The sequence below is a fragment of the Sinohyriopsis cumingii genome, chromosome 2 (assembly GCF_028554795.1).
Source record: "Sinohyriopsis cumingii isolate HCF-2022 chromosome 2, ASM2855479v2, whole genome shotgun sequence".
Lineage (NCBI taxonomy): Eukaryota > Metazoa > Mollusca > Bivalvia > Unionida > Unionidae > Sinohyriopsis > Sinohyriopsis cumingii.
Window position 1 is genome coordinate 141,625,101 of NC_142962.1, and position 21,240 is coordinate 141,646,340.

Sequence of the window (21,240 nt, forward strand, 5' to 3'; positions counted from 1 at the left end):
TGCAAGGGTCACATTTCAGTATGATTTGACTAGAATGAATTATTCCATAGACACATTTGAATATGAATTACACAAGAGTCGACACAATCTGTAATACTGTGCATACTAACATAAACATGTTTGCAAAACCAGAGATAAGGTCCATCTGATATTGATTCGAATGACATTGTCGAGACAACGTAAGGATTGGAATACCACAAGCACTAGTTCACCCACTCCTGAGAAATTAACTGTGATGAATGAGAGAAATGCATGGTGAATTTCAAAGCTTCAACAGGCTAAATATTTATGTTTATGCCAACATGATTTGCATGTAGATGCTGGTACCCACATCCAGGTCACTAGGATTTATTGCCTGCTACCCCCATAGAGGTAGGTCAGTCAAGCCACCAGGATTTATTGCATTTCTACCCACATAGTGCTAGGTCAGTCCAAGTCACCAGGACTTTTGCATTGCTAAACACGTAGGGCTAGGTCAGTCTGAGTCACCAGGATTTATTGCATTATAAGCACAGGAAGATTTGACCTCCTGACCTTAAATTATACCTGCTTGATCACACTGCCTAATGTGAAAAATAGAGGTTGAAATAAATTGTTTAATTAAGTCTGTTTTCAATATCAAAATGAATATTTACTTTTTTATTATGTTTAGAATATTAATTATTGTTAATATTTTTGATCCAGCCTTAATTCCAGTAATGTTCACAAGTCCATTTAATTTCTTTCCTAGCCATCACAATTTTGGTAATTTCTTACATTTTTAAGAAAATCTGCATATGCATGAGGCTTACTATTACAAAAACCTTGCTAACATTTAATTTGACCTATTTATTGTGTCTTATACAAGATGAATCTTGTTCCTGCTTCATAACTGTTTTTAAAGTATTGATGACTATTCAGATTTGGCCTGAGGCTTAACAGTAACATGATAGAGTTCTTTTTATATTTTCACTTTGTTCCCATCAAAATTTGACTGTGTAATGGTCAGTGGCATCACTAGATGGGTGTGGAGGGTGCGGACCGCACCTGGTGACACCATCAGAGGGTGACACCAAAATGACTGTCTATAAAAATTTTGCGCAGTGTTTCAGCAGAATTTTTTTCTTTTTAAATTATCCCTGTCGTTAGTTACAACCACAAAAACTTTTTTCTTATGCCCAGCTAACATGTACTGTGTCAATATACCTATAAGACTAAAACTCCATGGGGGTGACACCATGAGTTACCGCACTGGGTGACACCAGCCCTAGTGATGCCACTGGTAATGGACCCTATTTCATACACAGTTTTGCCTGAGTGTGCAAAATAAACCACATTGTTTTCAATTGTGCCCTATCAACAGAGGCATCAGTGTTTTGTAGGCACATTTCTAGTGGAATAATTATGATCAACATTTCTTTTTCAGGATAAAGAAGAACAATTGAAGTACCTCCTAGAAACAGTTGAAAATAGATTTGGAATTAAAAAGGACATCATCAAGTAAGTATAGTTTTTAGTGTTTTTGATGTAAGTATTTATGCAGCATCAGACAGAAACATATTGTTGTCATGGTTACTTACACCACGAGAATGCCTGATATAATTCTATAGCTAGCAGCTATTGATCTGATATGAGCACATGCTAAAGTCAAACAGAGTTACTTCCCATGGTCTATCTGGGATGTCAGTCTTGTTATTGAAGGTTTAGGTAATTATTGAGAAAAAAACCCTTAGTGTCACACAGCAAAATATCACTGAAGCAAGGCAAATATGAAAATGGTATCTACACTCTAATTATTTTTTAAAATATTGCAATAAGAAATTTTCATTTCATTACAATAAACCCTGTGTTTGAGAGAAAACCCTTTTGCCAGCAAAATACTCTCACAAGACAAGTGGTCTCACATAACAGGTGTAGGAGGGTCAGTTTATTTCAAGTTTGAACTCCACAGGTTTAAAAAGAAAAAATATACTGACTGTACATCATTTTATTCTTTATTCATAGTTCTTGTTAAAGTTTTACATGCATTCATCTTGTAACAGTAGTATATGCAGCACTAAACATATACACCTATTGTCTAACATATACACCTATTGTCTAACATGTACACCTATTGTCTAACATTTGTGTAATGACTAGTTATTTAAAAACAACTTAATAAATAGAAGTCATAACCAATCCACTGCAGGTATAATATATGGCAGAATCTTTGAAAATGTCACTTTCAGCTTGGTGTTAAGATTCTAATAATGTAATATTAAATAAACAAGAAACAATATGAACCTTTACAAGGACTTTAAAATGCTACATTAAAACCATTAGGAACCTTTACAATGACTGTGTGGAATGCTACCTTAAAATCTGAAGATGAATAAAGAAACAGTAATGAATACATATCTGAGATAATGAAAGTCTGAAGTCAGATTCACATTTCCCTTGATCACAAACATATAGCATAGGTGTCGACCCCTTGAGATGAAAACCTGTATACTAGACCAATAAAAACCTTACAAAGACCAAAAAACCTTACACAAAAAAATGTATTCATACAGTTATATAAGATCAAGTTTTAAAACAACAAATGCTATACACAAAGTATTATGACACATATTTATATAATTATTTACATTTCTGAAACTTTATTTCATTCCTTTTACTTATAACACTATCATCTTCCTGCTTTGGCTGAGCCAAGAAGCTTTTGATGGATGCTTCCTTCTTCATTTCAAAATTTCTTTCATGCAGTTTTGTCCTGAAGTGTTCCTCCAGATCATATATACTCGACACCACCACTTTAATGTCTTTACTGCATATTTTACAAAAAGCATGTGAGTGTGTGTGTGGTTTTGGATTTTTAACGTAGCTTTAACAATTTTTCAGTCGTATCGCTACGATGTTTTCAGTGTGACAGTTTATAATAATGTCTAGCACTGGGGCATCATGCCGCAGACATGTAGCATGATGTCCCACCCAGTCACATTATCCTGACACCAGGCCGACCAGTCCCAACACTAACCTCTTAATGCTGAGTGCCAAGCGAGGCAGCTGTTAGTACCATTTTTGTTTTTTGGTATGACTCAGCCAGGGATCGAACCTACGACCTCCCGCATCTGAGGTGGACGCTCTAACCACTTGGCCACCGGAGCGGTTAAAAGCATGTAAAGATCCTAACTTGGATACATCTACAAGGCCAGGGAAGACTTTGATCCAATCTGCCTGAAACTTCTCACAACCTCAGTCATTGTCTTCTGGCTTGTGTTTCTTTTGAGTTAGGTTCAGCTATTTGATGGATGGAATATTTCAACTAGATGAGAAATATTAAAAAAATAATTAAAATTTTTATATTAGACATGTAATATAAGAAGATCTCCCAATTACAAATATGTTACAAATTTATATTTTTCCCCATAAACCCCAAGATATTAAGCCAGGAGCTATCCAAAAATTGAAATCTAGAAATAAAAAAAATTGACAAAGTAGCAGTCCAGAAGTTTATACCTCATAAGCTGTTGATCGTTTGTATTAAATTGTGTATCTGGAGTTTGAAAAGTTTTGAATTTGCTATATGGCGTGCCGATTTTGGTCACAAACTCAATATAAATTGGCAGTATTACATATTTTCAAGTAACTCAGTATCTGTACTTTGTCCATTGTTATGGCAATGCATCTTCCTGTTTGCATTTTGTATTTGACAAACTTAACTCAGAACCATAACACGATAAAATGTGACTGCTAAAGTCAGTAGATTATTTAATTTTAAGTAGTATATTGTTACAAATTTTAATAAATCAACTTTATCTCCACACAGAAAAGTTGGATGGATAACAGTTACACCAACATGACTGCCACACTATGTACAGTATGAAAATTGATGCAAACTTTATGCATTTGATAGTAATAAGTATAAATAATAAAATAATAATGTATAAAGTAAGAAAATTTTTCCACAGGTAGTTAGTCAATATTAGAAATCTGTGTGAGCATCAAATTTCAGAGCAATAAATGACAAGATCTTCACACCATGAACCATGAATGAAACTCGTTTCATTATCAAAGGAAAAGTGTGGTATTGAGTATGATTTAATTGTTTGTTTCAGGCCACCCTAGTCTCACTGAATTCTCATTGTATTAAAAAAAAATTATGCCCTGAGTCCCAACTGCACACAAAACAAGAAAAAAAATGTTAAAAATTAAAACTTTTGTATGGAAAAACTATACGAAACAGTTGTACGGCTGTACAGTGATGAAAAAGGAAAAAACATACAAATTATGGGTAAACCGTACAAGTTGACATTTATGATATAGTGTACTTAAATTCATCCTGATATATATGTATGACAACAAAAGTTACTTGCACTTGAGAATACTCTATTATAAACCAACAAGTTTGTGAGTGAAAAAAACTTTGCTACCCCTCCCCTTTTCAATTGGCCATATTTTCTTAAGTATTTGGAATCTTTTAGAAATATTGCATGCAGTCATAATTTACACAGATGGAATCAATTTAATGGAAACTGGATATTATTATCAGGAAAGATTTTTGATTTTGGTTGATTTGGTATGGAATGAACCTGTATGATAATGGTTAGAAAATTATTTATAATTTCAACAGTTATGAATTTCTAGTTTTTAGATTTGCAAAAAATGAATACAGGACTTACTTGAGAAATAATTCTAGGACGATTATTGCTTTTAGTATATGTAAATGATATTACAGAATGATGTACAGACATCATTTAATCTTTTTGCTGATACTACATTTCGTATAATTGTTGAAAATCCAACTTAATTGGATATTACAAAGTACCTAACTGGTCCCATCAGTGGCTAGATATACTTGCCTCAGAAAAAACATGAAATCCAAATTATCATCACAATATTAAACTGCCCTTTATCACAATATTAGACATCAGCTCAGAGTGTAAATCACCCATTGTCACAATATTAGGCATCAGCTCAGTGTAAATCACCCATTATAAGAATATTAGACATCAGCTTAGAGTGTAAATCACCCATTATCATAATATTAGGCATCAACTCACAGTGTAAATCACCCATTATCATAATATTAGGCATCAACTCACAGTGTAAATCACCCATTATCATAATATTAGGCATCAACTCACAGTGTAAATCACCCATTATCATAATATTAGGCATCAACTCATAGTGTAAATCACCCATTATCATAATATTAGGCATCAACTCACAGTGTAAATCACCCATTATCATAATATTAGGCATCAACTCAGTGTAAATCACCCATTATCATAATATTAGGCATCAACTCACAGTGTAAATCACCCATTATCATAATATTAGGCATCAACTCACAGTGTAAATCACCCATTATCATGATATTAGGCATCAACTCAGTGTAAATCACCCATTATCATAATATTAGGCATCAGCTCAGTGTAAATCACCCATTATCATAATATTAGATATCAGCTAATTAGCCCAAAATTACTTGAAAATGTTTGGTACATGTATATATCACTGATGATTGCATTTTACACATATTTTAAGAATTTACTTTTGTTTTAGTGCCAGTGATGTATGTGATGGAACGATAGATGAGCACACGTTGATGATATATGTGTCTTTGTTAAGAAGAAAGGTGATTGTCTTGTATTTTCTGACCTTTGATAGATACTTGTATATAATAGACCATCATTATAAATGTAATTTGGTGTCAACATGATTACCTTAATTTTACAAGGTATTTCATATAGCTTGTTACTTTTTTGTCTATTTGTTCTGCTTTCTGTGATTTAATAAATTGTAATTTGCAATAGTTAGGATTGTTACGGTAAGGGACTGTTGTAATTTTATATGTGTTGAGTATTTCTAACTTTCTTTCCTTAGTACACCATTTTGTTTCAGTTCTATTGGCGCATTAATAACAGACATAGTCCCAAAGTAATTTTAAAAAACAGATACTCAGATAGTCAAAATCAGTATTACTTCTTGTGTAACACAAACAAGTGGATCATGTGATGGAGGGATTTCAACTATTTTACAAGAAACCTTCATTTTTATCTCCTAAAGTGTTCCATTGATAAATTTCTTTTTGATAGCTTGTTTGTTTATTGATTTTCAATATTTTCTGACAAAATTTGACCTTTGCATTTTAAACCTAGCTTTTTTCTGTTTTACTATATTGTTCAGGTTCATCTGTATTGATACATTCATCTGTATGGAACCATTCATCTGTATGGATATATGTTGTGTTTTTAATTTTTTTCTTGGCATGCACATCAGATTGACATTGTTTTCACCATTCTACTGTTTTCACTACAGGTAGGGGATACATCTGCTGAATCACCAGTTGCAAGCCTGGAGAGTTCAAAACGAAAGGTAATTTATCTAGTAATTGCATTTTATTAAAATTGTTTAACTAAAATTTGTTTGATTCTGAAAACCATAACAATTTTACTTCGACACTGCTTCAGAGTTGGCACCTTTCCATTTAAACTTGTTAAAATTTATTTTAATAAAGGTGTTCCAAAATTTTTAAATTTTCAAGCTAAACTGAAACCAATGTATTATGTCTGAATCACTGTTAAAGTGACCATTTTTGGGGCTTTTTTCTTTTGATTTTTCTCTTGAAATATGAATGATTTTCAGTCACAACATGGCATTGTTTGGAGAAAGGTCCATGCTGAGATGAATTGGATGATTATATTTCATTGTTATTTGAGTACTGTAAGACACAATTTAATATGTTATGATGTTGTCTATCTGTCTGTATGTCCATCAGCTTGTTTCTTATAAGTTATCACAGTAACTTTAGTTCTTGACAGTTAACTGAGCTTTGTGGATGGCTTGAGGTAAGGAAGAAACCTACACAAACCGGTATGAAATCATCTCTTCTGTCCAAGCCGTTATTTAGACTAACTGGAGACCTGGCATCAAATGTTTTCTGGCAGTGAGTTTGGTACATGGGAAGTTAACATCTTGGAGCAATTGGTAGTAACCATCCATGACACTTCCTGAAAAAATGGCTGGATCATAATTATCCCTTCACCATGACAGCAAATGACACATCAACTTGACAGTCATCCACACATTAGAAAAGCCTGCTAACTAAACAGTTAATTTACTGTGAATCAGAATGATGTTGGTTTTATGTTTATTCACATTTTCTTGTCTTTAAGACTTGTAGATGTACTAAAATAAGAGCCATGATAAAAAATGGACTGCATTTTACAATGTCCATGAATATAACATGAGATAAAATAGTCAATATAGACAACTTCTAATGACCTTTTTGATTGCTATGTATTTGATGTTACATTCAAATTTCCTTAGCAGATGGCCTTTTCAACCAAAGTGTTTGTGCTAAGTTATAGTGTTAAATCAGCATTGAAATGGCTGAAACACAGACTGCTGTATGGATATATTTAACTTTCTTCAATTTTTTACGTAGCTGTCTAAACCCCAGAGGTCAGCATTACTTTCAGGCCTATTCCAAAGGAAATCTCACAGTCTGCCTGCAAAAACAAAAGATTAAATAACCTCATTCTAAACTTACAGCAGTCATGTACAGCAAAAAAGTGTTTAAAGGTCAGTCAAATGTTTTTCTTATAATCTTGTGGGTTTTTTTTACAGTCCTAAAAACACTGCATATTTATGAAGGCTCCTACTAGAATTGTACACCATACTTAACAAAGTTAGTGATTTGAAAAGAAATGTTATAAATGATGAATGTTACTTTGCCTGTCTGGTGATTCAAAGTGACAAGAAGTTGTTCTAAATTATGAATATCATCTTGTTTGACTTTTTATGAATAATTTTTTGCCTGACCCATGATTCATATAGTTCACAGTTAGTTATAAATCATGAATTTTACTTTGCCTGACCTGTGATTGATAGTGACCAAAATTAATTATAAATTATCAATATTACTTTACCTGATTTGTGATTCATTGTGACCACAGTTAATATTACTTTGCTGGACTTCGTATGAATATTATTTTGCCTGACCTGTGATTGATAGTGACCAAAATTAGTTATAAATTATCAAAATTATTTTACCTGATTTGTGATTCATTGTGACCACAGTTAGTTATAAATTATGAATAATGCTTTGCTGGAGTTTTTATGAGTATTACTTTGCTGGACTTGTGATTCATATATTGACCAAAAATTCATTTTTTTGATAAGATTGATAACTTTTAAACTTTTGGAATCCGTAGTATCCTTTAAGACAATATAAGAAAATAGAAGGATGCTTATTTGAAGAAGCTCTGAATACATAAAGGTTCATCCTGTTTGGTGCACAATTATTATGATAATAACATTTTTCTTAGAATACATACCGCTCTGGGGTGACCATTTTTTTTCTTTTTCTTAGCAGGTCAAAGACCTATCAGGAGGGGGGTCTAGAGGAGAGAGTCCTCAGAGGAGTTCTGAAATTCCCTCCATCATTGTGTCCCAACTCAAGCCTAGTCATATTCCCAAACCAGTTTCCCGAGTCACAGGAAGTCCTTGTTCAAGCCAGGAGGAAAGTCCACAATCTTCCAGAGAGGACTGGAAGATTACAAGGTCACTCAGTGAAGAAAAACCTGGTCTAAAGTCATCTGATGAGTATAGAAGGGTAAGGTCAGCAAGTGAAGAAAAGAGAAGTGGAATTCCTGTGCGGAAAACCTCTACCTCTGATAGCTCTGAGTTTAAAAGCTTTCCAACTCCAAAGAAAGCAGATGAAAAAGCAGACCCGAAAGCAACAGAAAAACTAAGTCTCAAACCAAAGGAAAGACCAGGTACTTGGAGGGTTGATGATGTAGTATTTTTGAGCTCCAAGGGTGACGGCTTTGATCAGGATACATCTGATTGGACATCTGGTTCATCAGGTCTATCACTTCAGTCATCTAATGATAAAGAGAAGTCCATTTCTCCTGAGGATCATCAGATTTATCCAGAAGCTCAGAGTTTGATCATGGATACCATCAGTCAGGATGTTTCAGAACATTTTCCACGCTATGAATCACCAGAAGCCACTGCAGGGTTCACAGACAGGTCTGAGTCCCCAAGAGGGGCCAAACAAATATTGAACAAGGTCAAAAGACCTAGGAGCCCACAGAGCATCATGGCTGAAGCAAGGAAAAAGCAGGAGCTGGAGAAACAAAAGAAGGCTCAGTGGAGGTCTGGCAGCCAGGAGAGAGTGGGTCCAATGGAGACTGATGAGCCAGTCCTGACTGGCAGTGCTAGTGAGGGTGACAGAGAATGGTCTGAGGCTGAAGCCAGGGTCCGCCGTATTGGTTCAGACAATGATCCTATGAAGTCTGATGATGAGGATATAGCAAAGGAAATTCATCAGCAATCCCAACCCAGAGCTGCAGTTCCTCAACAGTTATGGCAGTCTTTGCCCCAATTTATGGTTCCAGGCCAGAGTCAGGATGTGGCCATGCAGCTGGAGGCACTGAGGAGTGCTAGGACCCAGGCCAGCTTCCAGGACAGGAAGATGAATGGGGATCTTATTGGGCCTCATCAGACAATGGATGTTGGTATCCAACAGCTTGAGGCATCCCGTCAGGCAGGAAACCTGTATGATCCTTCAAGGAGTATAAACGAAACATCACTGAAGAAGCCTAGTTCTATTATTGATCAAACTCCAGGTAGGGGTCGAACTGTATCCCGGGAGTTAAGAATGGGTGAGAAAAAGAGTCCACCAAGGGGAATCTTAGATGTTGTTGCAAACCAGGAATCAGATCCTGATGAAACCAGGTTGAAAGAGAGGAGAGATTCACCCTTGGCTAGGGACCGAATGCCTCATATAGGAATCCTACGTAAAAGGTTAGATAACTCTCCTCTTGCTGAGGTTGATAGGCAGTATTCACTAGATTATCTCTCTGGAAGTCACAATGCTACAAGTCAAGAGATGGAGACCAGCCAAACTGAAGATCCAGATAAACGTTTGATCCGCTATCTCACTAATGAGATAGACAACTTGAAGCTCAAAATTGAGGTGATGGAACAGAAGAAAAGCCCAGGGCATATGGCTCCACGAGTCACAGAGGATTTTAGTTCCAGGGATAGAAGTCCTAGTCAGGTTAGTTCTCGAGCCAAGGCCAGGTACAGCACCTTGAATTCAAATGTAGAAAATGGCTACACTCACTACTCCCCAACCAGAAGCAGAGCTTCAGAAACATTTGGCAGGGCTTGGTCATTATCACCTAGGTCTAGCAGTAGGAGTCCATCACGATCTCCCTCTGTCTATCGGAAGCGCATTTCACCTGATAGGTTATCTAGAAGTGGATCCACATCTCTCTCTCCCGTCAGAAGATCCATGTCACCATCTAACAGAGATGTACGAAGTTCTGGATCACCATCTAACAGAAGAACTCTGTCTCCATCTGGCCATGTCATGAGTCTGCAGGATCTTTCAACATCTGTAACTGAGGAACCAGATGGAACACTTTCCTTTTCACCAGCTAACAATCCTCGGCAAATAAACTTAGGGTACAGCAGTCCAGTGCGACATGTCACTCAAGAGATTTGGGGAAACACTATCAAGGACGAGGATTATAATGTGGATATTGTGAAGTACACAAAATGGAAGAGCTTGATTGCATTGGATGACCTGACTGATGATGATATTCTAGAACTTAAACAAGCATTAGCATCAGCTCTTGTGGAATTAGATATTCTTCAGGCAAAGTTGAACAACACCAGTAAGGACATAAAGGAAAAGATGGGGAAGACAACTGAAGTGCTCAATGACTGCCGTGCTCACTTGACCAAATCTCAGGCAGAAAACATGGAACTAAGGTCGCAGATTGAGAGAGAGAAAGCAAAAGCAGAAGCAATGGAATTACGACTTAAGGAAATGGAAGAAAACCTTCACAACAGCAAGAGTAACCAGGATGACCTGACACAAGAACTGGAGGAGACTGTCATCACGCTAAAGGGTACACGATAGTTTGATTTTCATATTGCATGTATTAGCGATTATCAAAACATATATATCACGTTTCTGGCAGTGATGATGTCTGTAACAGCCTATCCAAGATTTGCTTAAAAAGTGAAAGTCATATAACATATATCTTAATGCTGTCTGCAGCAAGACATAGTGTTCTACACATCTCATTTTTCAGTAGGCTTGTACAATTGCATTTTTGATCATTTTCAGATTAAATACGTTTCCTTTCCAGAAACTTTATTCCATCCCAGTACTTTATGCCAATAAGAAAAACTTTAGTAGTAGGGATGTACCTTTTGCTAGAGAAAGGCTTCTAAAGTCAAAGATTGCTTAAATTGATCAGAAAGTAGGGATGTACCTCTAGAGAAAACCTTCTAAAGTCAACAATTGCTTGAATTGTTCTGAATGTAGGGATGTTCCTTTTGCTAGAGAAAGTCTTCTAAAATTAAAGACTGCTTAACTTGATGTGAAAGTAGTGATGTGCTTACTGAAGATAAGTTTTGTCAAGGATATTTTCAGTTTTCAAACCAAAACTTTTTTAACAGTACCAGTTTGTAATTATATTTGATTCATTTGAGTTTAGTAGTTATGGCTTCTGACTGAGTTATTGCATGTCTAATTCAGCTGGCTAATTTGCCAAAAAATATAATTTTCTAAATATAGAAACTAGTGGAGAAAAGTAAGTTCTAATATGGGTTGGTTATTATCTTTATATCAATGTGTTCAAGATTTTGTCAATTTGCATACATACTTCAAGAGCACTGTTAAGTATATATAAACAATTCAGCCAAACCTTTATGACAAATTTCCAAATTGCTGCAATATGAATTTGTGCATATCAGATAGTCAAAATCGCTTAGGTGCTTGGATCCGTGATGAACTGGTTACTTGGTGATTAAGCAAATGATTCCCAGATGGCATGAAATTGGCTTGTGGTCCAATGAAAATCACCAGTAGAAATAACTGATTGACAGATTTAAGTAGATTACAGTTTTTGCTGCTTTAATTGTAATAGCAAACATCATTGAACTTAGAGGGATGACCTAATGAGAATTTATTTAATCTTGTTTTAAAATTAAAGTGATGTTGCCTTCACTAAGTGATTAGCAAAACTGTTACAGGTCTTTTTTTTAAAGAGTTTAAGGTGTTTCTTGTACTATGATAGCATGAAGAAGTTTTAAGGTGTTTCTTGTACAGTGGTAGCATGATGAAGAATTTTAAGGTGTTTCTTGTACAACGGTAGCATGGTAAAGAGTTTTAGAGTGTTACTTGTACATTGGTAGCATGATGAAGAGTTTTAAGGTGTTTCTTGTACAGTGGTGATATGATGAAGAGTTTTAAGGTGTTTTCTTGTACAGTGGTAGCATGATGAAGAGTTTTAAGGTGTTTCTTGTACAATGGTAGCATGGTAAAGAGTTTTAAGGTATTTCTTGTACAGTGGTAGCATACTGAAGAGTTTTAAGGTGTTTCTTGTACAGTGGTAGCATGATGAAGAGTTAAGGTGTTTATTGTACAGTGGTAGCATGATGAAGAGTTTTAAGGTGTTTTTTGTACAGTGGTAGCATGATGAAAAGTTTTAAGGTGTTTCTTGTACAATAGTAGCATGGTAAAGAGTTTTAAGGTATTTCTTGTACAGTGGTAGCATGATGAAGAGTTTTAAGGTGTTTCTTATACAGTCATAGCATGATGAAGAGTTTTAAGGATTTTCTTGTACAGTGGTAGCATGATGAAGAGTTTTAAGGTGTTTCTTGTACAGTGGTAGCATGGTAAAGAGTTTCAAGGTGTTTCTTGTACAGTGGTAGCATGATGAAGAGTTTTAAGGTGTTTCTTGTACAGTTGTAGCATGTTGAAGAGTTTTAAGGTGTTTCTTGTACAGTGGTAGCATGATAAAGAGTTTTAAGGTGTTTCTTGTACAGTGGTAGCATGATGAAAAGTTTTAAGGTGTTTTCTTGTACAAAGGTAGCATGATGAAGAGTTTTAACGTGTTTCTTGTACAGTGGTAGCATGGTAAAGAGTTTTAAGGTGTTTCTTGTACAGTGGTAGCATGATGAAGAGTTTTAAGGTGTTTCTTGTACAGTGGTAGCATGATGAAGAGTTTTAAGGTGTTTCTTGTACAGTGGTAGCATGATGAAGAGTTTTAAGGTGTTTCTTGTACAGTGGTAGCATGGTAAAGAGTTTTAAGGTGTTTCTTGTACAGTGGTAGCATGGTAAAGAGTTTTAAGGTGTTTATTGTTCAGTGGTAGCATGGTAAAGAGTTTTCAGGTGTTTCTTGTACAGTGGTAGCATGCTGAAGAGTTTTAAGGTGTTTCTTGTACAGTGGTAGCATGGTAAAGAGTTTTAAGGTGTTGTACAGTGGTAGCATGATAAAGAGTTTTAAGGTGTTTCTTGTACAGTGGTAGCATGATGAAAAGTTTTAAGGTGTTTTCTTGTACAAAGGTAGCATGATGAAGAGTTTTAACGTGTTTCTTGTACAGTGGTAGCATGGTAAAGAGTTTTAAGGAGTTTTTTGTACAGTCGTAGTATGATGAAGAGTTTTAAGGTGTTTCTTGTACAGTGGTAGCATGGTAAAGAGTTTTAAGGTGTTTCTTGTACAGTGGTAGCATGGTAAAGAGTTTTAAGGTGTTTATTGTTCAGTGGTAGCATGGTAAAGAGTTTTCAGGTGTTTCTTGTACAGTGGTAGCATGCTGAAGAGTTTTAAGGTGTTTCTTGTACAGTGGTAGCATGGTAAAGAGTTTTAAGGTGTTGTACAGTGGTAGCATGGTAAAGAGTTTTAAGGTGTTTCTTGTACAGTGGTAGCATGCTGAAGAGTTTTAAGGTGTTTCTTGTACAGTGGTAGCATGGTAAAGAGTTGTAAGGTTCTGCTTTCTCTTTATTATGCAGTGTTACTTTTTTCCATCAGACTTCTCATAGCCTCGAATTGGTCTCTGGTCTCATGGTTCATATCATCTAAGAGTTTAGTAGCAAGTCAATTAAGTTGGATTTCATACTTGATCCTATATACTTTCAGTGGTGCATGTTTAGAGACTACATCCATAAATAAGTCAGTCCACACACTCAGAGCTTCATCTATGTCATCAAAATTTTGGACTATATTTCATGGAACTTTATGTAATGTCTTCCAGAAATTGATCTTCAATAAAATCTTTGAACAATGTATAAGTGATAGTTTTGTGTGTATTTTTATTGTCTTGCATTTTACCTATCTTGTGAGAAAAATAGGATAATGATCACTAAGACCAATATTTGGTATCTATAGAATTCTTTGCATAATCCATTTCTTTGCCTTACAGGAATTGCTGGACAGGAACTCTTTTGTATAATCCATTTCATTGCCTTAGAGGAATTGCTGGACAGGAACTCTTTTGTATAATCCATTTCTTTGCCTTACAGGAATTGTTGGACAGGAACTCTTTGTATAATCCATTTCATTGCCTTACAGGAATTGCTGGACAGGAACTCTTTTGTATAATCCATTTCATTGCCTTCCAGGAATTGTTGGACAAGACAAACAAAGCTTAAGTACTCTGGATAAAGAAAATGAGAAACTGAGAGAGAAACTATCTCATATTCAAACCGAAAATATCAAGTTGAAAGAGGTATGTCCAAGAGTGCCCTCTGTAAATTAAATCCTAACACTTGGCAACATTTTATAACTTGTATTATATATGATGGCATGACATCACAAAAGTCCAAGAAAGAAGAAAAATGGCACCCAGAAGTGTTTTGCTTAACAATGCTTACAAATAATTGAATTTATTTTATACTTAAGTGTGAAATATAGAAACTTATTGGCAAAATAATTTTCATATTTTGTTCATGCCTATATTTCCACATGTGAAAAATATATGATTATTTTTTCACATGTGAAAAATATATCCTTATATAATATAAGATCTCCCATCATGCCATGCAATGCTTGATTGTGTGTGCCCACCTGCAGCAACAAAAATTAGTACAAAACATACTAGGCTACCGTAAGTAGTCAATCACAACTCTAAAAAATACAGTGACAGGATAACGGTATTCATTTCCTCTAGAGTTCAAGCAACCCTCTAGAACTTTATACCCAGACACCTCTAGCTTAGGTTTCTTTATATGTGTATTCTGATGAATAAAATGCCCAAATCACCCACCAATATACTCACCCACTCAAACCTGTTGGCTGAACAAGCTTAATATTTGATTGGCTGATGCAGGACTAATAGTATAAAATAGTTTGCTAGAATTTATGCATTCTGATTGACTAATAGCAAAGAATGATTTGATTCCTTAGACAATATTTATTTGAGAAACTGAAAGCAATATCGATGATGCCAAAGATTATTATAATTTATTGACTGTTGTCAATAGGTAGTTATTACTAAATCTTCAGTGTAGGTGTAATTTTGACAGAAATATTCAGTGTGTTATCAGTGATCTTTGTTGTTAGGCTATGAACTGTAGTTCATAGATGGGCAGCTATTCATTTTAATGAAATTTCATTGTTAGGTCATCTATTTGTCCATCGACACATGCTTGTGAACACTAGAAGTTTCATTTCAGATCAGATTTGGATTGGATATGGTATGCAAATTTATATCATCAATCTTTTTGTTGAATTTGATTATGAGCAACTTGCATGCATATTAATGATGTGATCTTTAATCTGATTGGTTGAGCTTGTGCACACTATAAAGGCTATATTTTTTATCAGATTTTGATGAGTCTTGGTATGTAAGCTTTTATCAAGATCTCAGATGAGATGATATAAGCTTCCATGATTATGAGCAACATTTACATATGTTGATGAGACAGCCTCGAATCTGATTGGCTGAACTCTGTAACACTACAGAGGTTTTATTTCTGAACAGATTGGTTCAGATTTGGTATGTTAGATTATTGTTTATAACACTCATGGAATGTCAGATACCTGATAGATCTTGGATCAGTTCAGTTATGAACAACATCTGTGCATATTAATGAAGTGAGTTTGTGAACTTTCCAGAACAAATTTTGATCATACTTGCAATGTAAGCTTATAGATCACAGACGAGTTTGATTGTGAGCAACGTCCACATATTATTATGTACAGTTTCTAAGTTATGAATCAGGACCTAGTTCCATTTGGGAGAGGGAGATATTCAGGGGACAATGCTAGTTATTAGTTGTATAAGTAAATAACTTGTTTTATTATGCAGAGAAAGTGATCATATATATATATATATATATATATATAGAGAGAGAGAGAGAGAGAGAGAGAGAGAGAGAGAGAGAGAGAGAGCAGGAAAGAAGATAAATGACACAATCATTAGTAGACAATATATCAACTATGTGCTCCAAACTGTTTTAATATATGTCTGAATTTGGATTCTCAAGCTGCTGCAAGTCTACTACCAGTTGAGAAATATCAGCCTCACTTGGGACTCTTGTTCATAGAGTTAAGGGGAAGGAGATTTTTACCCTGCTGTTTTGAGCTTCAAACCCAGGGACTTTAATGGGATATGTTGATTCTGATGATAATATGAACGTTAAATCCTCCTTCTGTATTTAAATTACCCCACCCTACTCTCATTTCAGAACTTAATGGAAGCTTTGAGTAACACCTATTTACACAAGATGAAGATGCTTCTAAATATGGTACAGTGGTTGAAAATAAAATTAACAAGACAATTATATTTTATGAGAGAGAGAGAGAGAGAGAGATGAAGAAGCAGAAGAAAAAGAAGATTTATAATAAGGATATTATTCTGGTCCCTAGTGAGATGTATGTTGATTGTATGATTTAATATCATTTTAATTATTGATGTTTATTGCAGGATTTTAACGAGTTGAAGATGTACAATGACAAAGCTCAAACAACAGTCAAAGATCTCAGAACCTGTCTGGAAGATGCCAGGAAAGAAAGAACACAACTCTACCAAGAAATTAAAAAAATCCAAACTCAGGGAAAAAATTCTCAGATCTCAGGAATTGTCAACAGATACATTGAAAAAGGATTGTATGATGAGGCTGAACAAGAGCATATCAAAGAACGTGCTAGGTTAAGGTCACCATCACCGAAACGCTACATAGAGAGAACTGAGGATGATTTTAATGTCCCAGAAATCAAACCAAGGTCAAGAAGTGCAGAGTCATGGCCCATTATAACAGGTGACAATACATTCCGAACCAGTAGTCCAGTTAAGAGATCTAAGTCACCATTATCCTTTAATATGTCCAGTGGCACACCACGAGCAATAAGCCCAGTTCGTAACTCTCTACCATCGAGCTTTAATTATGAAGAAATTTCACCTACACATAAGGAAATTTACCCCCATAGAAGGACCAAGTCATACATGGACAACTTTGGCCGTATCACCGGTATTGATCAGAATGACTCTCAGGTGGATCTCGATGACCCAGAACTCGTAGAATTACTTAACCCTAACTCTGTTGGAAAATTGGACTTTGACATGGACCTTAGTGAATCATTTGGGCAACGAAAAGCTAGGTCTAAAAGTCCTTATGAAAGTAGGTACAGAGAAAATGTGCCTACAAAATTTGCAGAGGAAGAATCAAGATGTAGCCCCTATGGAGAGAAAAACTTGACCTCTGTGATAAAACGATCAAATCAAATAAATGGAGAAATTGTTGGAGATGAGTTCAGTGATAACGAACTTGTTGAGAGTATTGTTGAGTCACCACCCAAAAGCCCATACACAAAGTTTCCCGACACATATATGGGGAACAGGAAATTTATAGAAGCTTTAGATAATGCAGTCATGGCCAATCCACAAATGCAGGTTCAAAAGCGATATTTTGATGACTTTGATTTGGACGAAGGTAATAAATTACATAAGAACAAATATGATAAACTCTCTCAAACTTATGGACCAGAAAAAACTGACATGGCCAGAGGCCGAATTCCAAATCGCAGTATCCTGAAAAATGCCAAAAGTTTGCAGAATCTCAGCATCAAGGAAAGTTTGTCTCCAAGCCGAGTACCAGCTTCTACTACTAGATCTGTCTCTCCCAAAACACAGTCAACTCCGACTCGATCATATTCTGCAGGATCCAGTCAAGCAGAAAAGTCATACTTTTCAGCAACAAGAACTGATACATCACCAGCATTTCGGCGCTCACACTCCATCTCAACTGGTGCAAGAACATTATCTCCACTTTCTAAATCCAGAGACTCAACATTGAGGACCTCGGGATACTCTACTGGTAACAGTAGCTCCACTTTTAGCAGTCCCCAAAGGTCAAAATCTCCTGGGAGAACATCAGCCACCAATCGAAACTTTAGTTCAAGTCAAGCAACAACACAGCTGAAATCAAAACAGGAGTAAGTTGGCTTTTACTCCTTTGCAAAATTTGTGTTAAATTTCATCATTTAGATTTATTATTTTTTTGCTAGAACAGTTTGGAGGGTTTGCTTATAGTTTAGTGATGCTAATATGATTCTGTTTGTTCTTCGTGGCTTTAGTTTTTGAATTCCTTCAGAAATATGAATGGTTCTTAATTTGAAAATGCAAAATTAGTTTTAATTAGCTAACCAAAAAATATTTTCTATATCAGATTTTTTTATACTGTTGTAGATAGACTAAAGGGGAGTAACCTTTTAATATTTCTAGAGTATTTGTAAAACTTTAATCAAAAGTTCATTTATTGGGTATGGGTGTGGGATAGAGTGGAGGATGGGGTTGGGATGGGATATAGGATCTGTGCCTACAAGAATCTAACATGATGGTTGGCAAGACATTATGCACAAGCCCTTTTGGATCTAATTTTGCATATAATATTATACTGACAGGAGATAATTGTGACGATTCATTCTTACTTTAAATGTTTAAGTATTTATGAAACTTCTTTTCTGGACAGTAATTTGATTAAAATCTTAAAAGAGCATGTAGGTTTATTTAAGCCTACAGTAAGAGCAAATGATAATCTCTCCTGACAGTGTTTTAATTCTTGATTAAATAACATTCACTGTTTCCATTCAAAACGTATTCTTTAATCACATTCAATAAGTTACCACCTTTTCAGATTTACATCTGTTTGTTATTCTCATGTTATTTGTATTTTCTTTTTATTTTTCTATTTAAAATTCTGAATTTTAAAATTTAGGTCTAGACGAAGGCCGTCTTTATCCAGAAAGTTTAGACTTGCTAGAATGTAAGAATGTCCCTAATCTCTTATATTCCTGAGTGTTTATATTCCATGATTTGTCTTCACTTTGCAGCTTTTTGTGTTTTCATCTTTCTTGCTCACTACTTTCTTTCAAAGAATGGAGGACCTGTTTGTGTTGTCCCTTTCTGTGTGAAGGGCTGGCATCTGAGTCATCTAAAACAATGAGATTGTTATAAAAACTGTATGCTGTCAAGCACTGTTAACTCTATTCAGCTTTCTGTATTCAGAATTGTTGTTTTTGCTTTTTCTTGCACACTTATCTATAACACAAGGCCATACCCTACTGAAAAAACAATGGAGTCTTACAATATTTTTAACATAGGTCTTAGAGCCTAAAATGTAGCACGGTATATACACTTTAATTTATGTAAAGCATTCCAGGTGGGAACTAAATCTAAAGAGAAAAAGAAATGTTGCATTTATTTGATAATAAGCCTCCCCCTTTCTCCTTTTCCATAATGACAACAAATACTTGCTTAGGCTATCACTGTCTCATTAAAAGTCTTCTCCCCTCCCCCACCATCTTTTTGAGAAATATATTTGGCTGGTCCCCTGGTCTTATCATGGGAGTAACACTGTTAATCACCAAAGGTTTAATTGTATGTGTGATATTACAGTGTATGAGTTAATCAGTGGTCTTAGTATGTTATAGATTAGTTAACTTGTTTGTGTCCTAACCTTTTCTGTCTTATAAATAAAATAGTCATTGATTCATTAACAACAGCAGGTTCAACTAATACCTCAGGTGTAGGTACTGTGTAAATTCTTACAATCTGTTGGGTGTTTTCTTTTTAACCTTTACAAACATCATATCAGATCAATCATCGTTGACAAATTCAAATGATAACTCTAATTTATGTTTAATTAGGCTGAATATTATCTTTGTTTCAGTGTTAGAAACAACTTGGAGTTTATAACCCCCACCCACCCAAGTGCATAGTCAGTCCAATGTAGGTTATGCCCCATTAAATGCTGGTTGTTTGTTTCAACTAGGTCATGTTGCACACAGTAAGTATAACATTGGATAGGTGTCTTCAAACCCTTCAGCTTCTTATGTTGTGTCCATGTACCTACAGGTAGTATACCTGATGTACTCACTTATAAGATGAGTTCCTCTGCAAACTGTACACACCCCAGATCTGTCATTACATAATGTACTGGCAGATGTGGCTCTGTGCAGTTTGTTAGGTGCAGTCAGTAGAACTAGCAACAGAGACCCTGATCTGCAGGGGCATTATGCTACAGCAGATCAGGATCTTTGTTGTTTGCAGTTTGATTCGACTTATAATTGAGTACATATGGTACATCATTTTGGTAGGTAATTCTGTTGGAAGTTACAGACTCTAGCTGTCATATTATTACTATATATTTCATATATATGGCATTTTGTTTACAAACTCCCCCACCCCCAACACTGTCAAATAGACATGCATCCTCAAATTAGGTATCATTCTTGCTGGGTCAGCATTTATTAACCCCAGCAACAATTTTACAGTGAGGTAGAGCTGTGTGTAGACTCAATGATCATAGCTGACAAATACATGTATGAAGATCTTTCCCTCCATATTAATTTTATTTAAAGTTTTACCCCATGTTTTTGACAAAGTGATAATAGTGGGGGGATATTGATTGTCAATGGATATAACCTTTAGTAGATTTAAAGTAAAGTTCAAACTGTGTTAAAGACAGAGTTGGAGTTTAAAAGAAGGTTTAACTGTACTATTTACATTTCTCACTATCAATGAGCAGACCTCTAATTAGGTGTCTGACTGGTCAATTACATGGCTGATCGGTTTGATACCTAGGCCTGGCCTTAGAACTGATGAGGTACCTTACTGGTCAGTTACATGGCTGGTCATTTTGATACCAAAGTTTGGTCCTACAACTAATGAGGCACCTGAGTGGTCAGTTATATGGCTGATCATTTTGATACCTAGGTCTGGCCTTACAACTGATGAGGTACCTTACTGGTCAATTACATGGCTGGTCATTTTGATACCAAAGTTTGGCCTTACAACTGATGAGGTACCTTACTGGTCAATTACATGGCTGGTCATTTTGATACTAAAGTTTGGCCTTACAACTGATGAGGTACCTTACTGGTCAATTACATGGCTGGTCATTTTGATACCAAAGTTTGGCCTTACAACTGATGAGGTACCTCACTGGTCAGTTACATGGCTAATCAT

The 21,240-nt window shown here is 35.4% G+C and overlaps 1 protein-coding gene across 2 annotated transcripts in view; it reads left to right on the forward strand.

Moving 5' to 3' along the window:
• The window catches only part of LOC149805961 (uncharacterized), a 129,805-nt gene that overhangs the window by 90,426 nt on the left and 18,139 nt on the right, over positions 1-21,240 (forward strand). Inside the window, exons 6-11 of one of the 2 annotated variants that reach the window (XM_089950753.1) lie at positions 1,406-1,479; positions 5,527-5,599; positions 6,283-6,339; positions 8,339-10,892; positions 14,393-14,499; positions 16,699-18,206. In XM_089950753.1, coding sequence (XP_089806879.1) covers positions 1,406-1,479; positions 5,527-5,599; positions 6,283-6,339; positions 8,339-10,892; positions 14,393-14,499; positions 16,699-18,206 — 4,373 coding nt within the window. Of the gene's footprint in view, positions 1-1,405; positions 1,480-5,526; positions 5,600-6,282; positions 6,340-8,338; positions 10,893-14,392; positions 14,500-16,698; positions 18,207-21,240 lie in introns of those variants that run through there. The other variant, XR_016419832.1, reaches the window with a different exon arrangement.